The following is a 4,486-nucleotide window of genomic DNA, read 5'->3' as shown; positions in this document are numbered from 1 at the left end:
AGTTCAGAGATCCCACGCTAATGAACTACTTACTGGAGGAAGCTTTGATTCCAAAGGTGCTCTAGAAGGCCTTCCGAAGTCAACAGTTCATCTGAGCCAATCCTGCTCTTTCTGAGGGAGATGCAAATTCCCCAATTCACATCACCACCCTACAAGAGGGCAAACATGAGTTCCATGAACTTCATATCTATGTCAGTCCATTAGACGCATCCACACCAGCCCAGACCTACCAAACACTGAGACCAAGAAAGCAACTGAAATTCAGACACCTCTGAAGCAAATTGCAACTGAGTACTGGGGCCTGGAAGAAAAAGAGGGAAAAATACAGAAGGCTGGGTATCATTTAAGAGGACATACTTTGGACACCTGAGATCACCTTCCCTGGTCTGTCAGTTTCTTGATACTTGGGCAAGTTACACAACCTCTTTGGGTCTTAATTTCTTTCTTTTGGACATGAAGTCAGTAATAATTACTTTCCATTAAATTTGTTGGGAGGGCTAAAATAAATGATTCATGTAAAGCTTTTAGCCTAGAGTCTACTGTTAGCTTAAGTGTGCATTTAAGTGTATGCCAGTTTGAGGGCTAGTTTAAAAATTACTAGTGAACTCTTTACCTCAGAAGGTGTCTGGATCCAAAGCTAATCCTGGCCCAGGAAATATAGTTTCAGACGGTTCTGAAATGAAGATGTCCACTGATCAGCTGTGGGTCCCTCCACCCATCAGTACATGTGGACTGTGGGGTCTGGGACAATCACCATGAAAACGCTGTTTATGAATTAATGTTTATGCTTATGAATGCCAGCCAGCACCTTCCCATCCTCTACATGCACCAAGTTGTGAGGACAAATGAGCTGCACATAAAACCTGCTACTGCTGCTGCTAAGTCGCTTCAGTCGTGTCCGACTCTGTGCAACCCCACAGACAGCATCCCACCAGGCTCCCCCATCCCTGGAATTCTCCAGGCAAGAACACTGGAGTGGAGTGCCATTTCCTTCTCCAATGCATGAAAGTGGAAAGTGAAAGTGAAGTCCCTCGGTCGTGTCCGACTCTTCGGGCCCCCATGGACTGCAGCCCACCAGGCTCCTCCATCCACGGGATTGTCCAGGCAAGAGTACTGGAGTGGGGTGCCATCACATAAAACCTTGCCTACAGTAAATGCTCAGTAAGCCTTATTTCACAGCTGAGAAAGCAGGCTGATAGGCCTTAACGGACCTGAAGCCATAAGGACTAAGAAGTGACAGACTAGACACTTTGGTACCCAATTCTGAGCTCTTTCTACAATACAAAATGCCTCTTAGCACCTATGACAGAAGTTTATGGGTCAGGAACATCACATGGCAGCTAATATTTGAAAAATGACCAAGATGCCCTCCATGGAGTTGCTTCACCCCAAGTGAAGTGATTTGCACAAAAACACCAGCAAAGGCTGCTGTGTGAATCCAAATCTCCTGGCCACAGCTGTAATTTTCTCCCAGTATCTTTTCTTAAACATATCCACTCAACTCTTTTCTAAAATTTTTGTTATATGTCCTTAAAATGAAAGGTCCTAGAGTTCAGAAGTCACCATCTGTTTAATCTGTGCACTTCATTTTCTCATACACAACTGCATGCATACACACACACACACACACACACACCACACTGACACACACTTCCACATTACACAGTACCAACACATCAGGGCTATAAAATAAACGTTGCTGACTGCCTTGTACCTCTACTGACTGGCCTTTTATCTTTTCTTCACCAGGTAAAAGGAAAAAGAAAATTGCAATAACAATAAATTCCAGACTGAGTAATTATATAGGGTGGGAAGTAGATCATAGTAGGAGACTGTGAAGAGCTCAGGTTTTGGGTGGGGTGCGAGGGAACCTCACTCTAGCCTTTGCTTGCTGACTTTGGCACAATTACTCAACTCTAAGTTCCCAGGTGCCTCCCACACCAGTAAGCAGGAATAATAACAAAATATGCTTCACAGTGTTGTGGAAAGAATTAAATCAAATAATTCCTGGAGCAAACATCACAATTCCTGGAAGGTGATAAAGCCTAGTAAATCTTGATTGTTGCTATCTATCCATCATTATCATCACTAATATTCATATTATTATCATTCAAAACCCACAGAAACAATAAGAGGGGAAACAGTGAAAACATAAATGATGGGGTTTGGAAATCCCTTTGGATCAAAACATAGCTGTGTCGGTAGATAGGGTTTAATTCGTTTCATTCATCAGCTGTGCCGGGCAATGCATTACAGTCAACGGATGCTAGGGAATAAGATCGGCATGGTTCTTACCCATTCGTGCATTGAATCCTCAAAATTATGGTCCTTTACGTTAGGTAAACCCACTTGGCAGATAAAAACACTCAGAACAGAAGAAGTTGGAACTTAAAGGTTGACACTGGAACCTGGGATTAATTCATACGTTCAACAAATATTTATTGAGAGCCTTTTGCGTGGTAGGTGCTTTGCTAAGCCCCGGGGGCATACAGAAATGAATCTCACAGATAGAAGTGCTTCCTCTAACGTGGCTTCCTTTCTAGTCGTGAGGACCAGACAATATCAAATATGCATAACACAGAGCATCAGATCCTGACAAGTATTCTGTGCGTGTGTACTTGGCCACTTCAGTCGTGTCCTATTCTTCTCGACTCTTTTGGAGCTATGGACTGTAGCCCACCAGGCCCCTCTGTCCATGGGGCTCTCCAGGCACACATACTGGAGTGGGACAACACCCTGCCCTCCTCCAGGGGATCTTCCTGACCGCGGGACTGAGCCAGCATCTCCTGCACCTCTTACAACATCACAGGCAGACATTTTTTACCACTGACCCACCCGGAAAGCCCTGACGAGTATTACATGACACAGTAAATCAGAAAATGGAGATGGAATGTTAGGTGCAATTTTAATACGGTTATCTGGGAAAATCTTCCCAAGTAGGTGACACTTGAGGAAAGACAGAAAAGGTGGAGCAACTAAGGAGTGACATATCTGATGAAGGTCCATCTAGGACCTTCCAGAAACCTTCGGTCGGCTCAGGGATTTCAGGACCGCCCCCTTGACCTCCTTGTTCCGCAGGCTGTAAATGAGAGGGTTCAGCATCGGGCTCACCACCGTGTAGAGCACCGACACCACCCTGTCCGCCTCCGAGGACTGGCCCGAGTTGTCCCGCAGGTACATGAAGATGAGGGTCCCAAAGAAGAGAGCCACAGCAGCGAGGTGGGAGGCGCAGGTGGAGAAGGTCTTGGCGCGGCCCCCGGAAGAGCGCATCTGCACAATGGCCAGGACGATGAACGCGTAGGAAACCAAGATGATCAGGATACAAGTGGGCATAACCAAAACGGCAAACACAATGATCACCACCTCCTGGGTGTAGCTGTCCCCACAGGAGAGCTTTAACAGAGGGGGAAGGTCACAGAAAATAAAGTCGATCTGGTTGTTCCCGCAAAAGGAGAGCGTGAAGGCGGTGACTGTTCGAATCAAGGCGCTGGAGAAGCCTGCCGCGTACGCCCCCACGACCAAAACCCAGCGGGCCTTCTCGGTCACGATGGCGACGTAGAGCAGGGGGCGGCACACGGCCACGCAGCGGTCGTAGGCCATGATCGCCAGGAGGTAGCAGTCCATGGACGCGAAGAAGGTGAAGAGGAAGAACTGGGTGGCGCAGCGCGCCCTGGAGAGGACGACGCCGCGTTCCAGCAGGACCCCCAGCACCTGGGGGACGACGGTGGACGAGTAGCAGATGTCCACGAGGGCGAGGTGGCCGAGGAAGAAGTACATGGGGGTGTGCAGCCGGCGATCCTGGCGGATCAGGAGGATCATTCCACAGTTCCCCAGCAGAGTGAGCAGGTAGAAACCCAGAAAGACCGCGAAGAGCGGAAGCCCCCAGTGGGGGTGGTCAGCGAACACCGTCAAGAGGAATTCCGTCACTACTGTGGCATTCCTGCCAGGCATCCAACTCAGCGGTTTGCCTGTGAAGGCGGAGACCCCAGCGCCCCATAAGGGGATCCCTGAAGAGACGTTCAAGCCATTTTCAAGGAAGAGATTTAAGCTGAGTGTCTGATAGGTAAAGCTCTGGACATCAGCAAACTTGGCAGCCTAATGTGGAAATGAACAAATACAGAGCTCGCAACCATATAGGATAAAAAGTCATGAATGCTTCCACTGTAATATGTACCACAACTCTCTGTCCTTTCATCGGTCCATGGACATCTAGGTTGTTCGCATGCCTAGCTCTTGTAAAGTGCTGCCATGAATACTGGCAGCATATTTCTGTTTTGTTTTCTCAGGGAATATGCCCAGGAGTGGGGTTGCTGGGTCACATGGTAGATCTGTTCCTAGATTTTTAAGGAGGAGAAATCAACACAACATTGTAAAAAACAATTTTTTAACTTAAATTTTAAAAAGTAATGGCTGCTTCCCTTATACTAAGAATGAAGACCAAGTGATTCTCTAACTTACGTCCGCTCTTTTTTTTAATTAATTTTGA

At 47.2% G+C, this 4,486-nt stretch overlaps 1 protein-coding gene across 1 annotated transcript; it reads right to left on the bottom strand.

Annotated features, from left to right (window-relative positions):
• Positions 1-3,006: 3,006 nt before the first annotated feature.
• Positions 3,007-3,951, bottom strand: OR9Q6 (olfactory receptor family 9 subfamily Q member 6). Its single transcript, NM_001389863.1, has one exon. It carries the CDS (start codon positions 3,949-3,951, stop codon positions 3,007-3,009), a length of 945 nt encoding a protein of 314 aa, NP_001376792.1.
• Positions 3,952-4,486: the final 535 nt, after the last annotated feature.

This window comes from Bos taurus, chromosome 15, assembly GCF_002263795.3.
Source record: "Bos taurus isolate L1 Dominette 01449 registration number 42190680 breed Hereford chromosome 15, ARS-UCD2.0, whole genome shotgun sequence".
Classification (NCBI taxonomy): Eukaryota; Metazoa; Chordata; class Mammalia; order Artiodactyla; family Bovidae; genus Bos; species Bos taurus.
This window is presented reverse-complemented; position numbering and strand designations above follow the sequence as displayed.

Excerpts from the sequence above, each read along its gene's own strand:
- OR9Q6 (NM_001389863.1), bottom strand. The coding sequence starts at position 3,951 with ATGCCTGGCAGGAATGCCACAGTAGTGACGGAATTCCTCTTGACGGTG.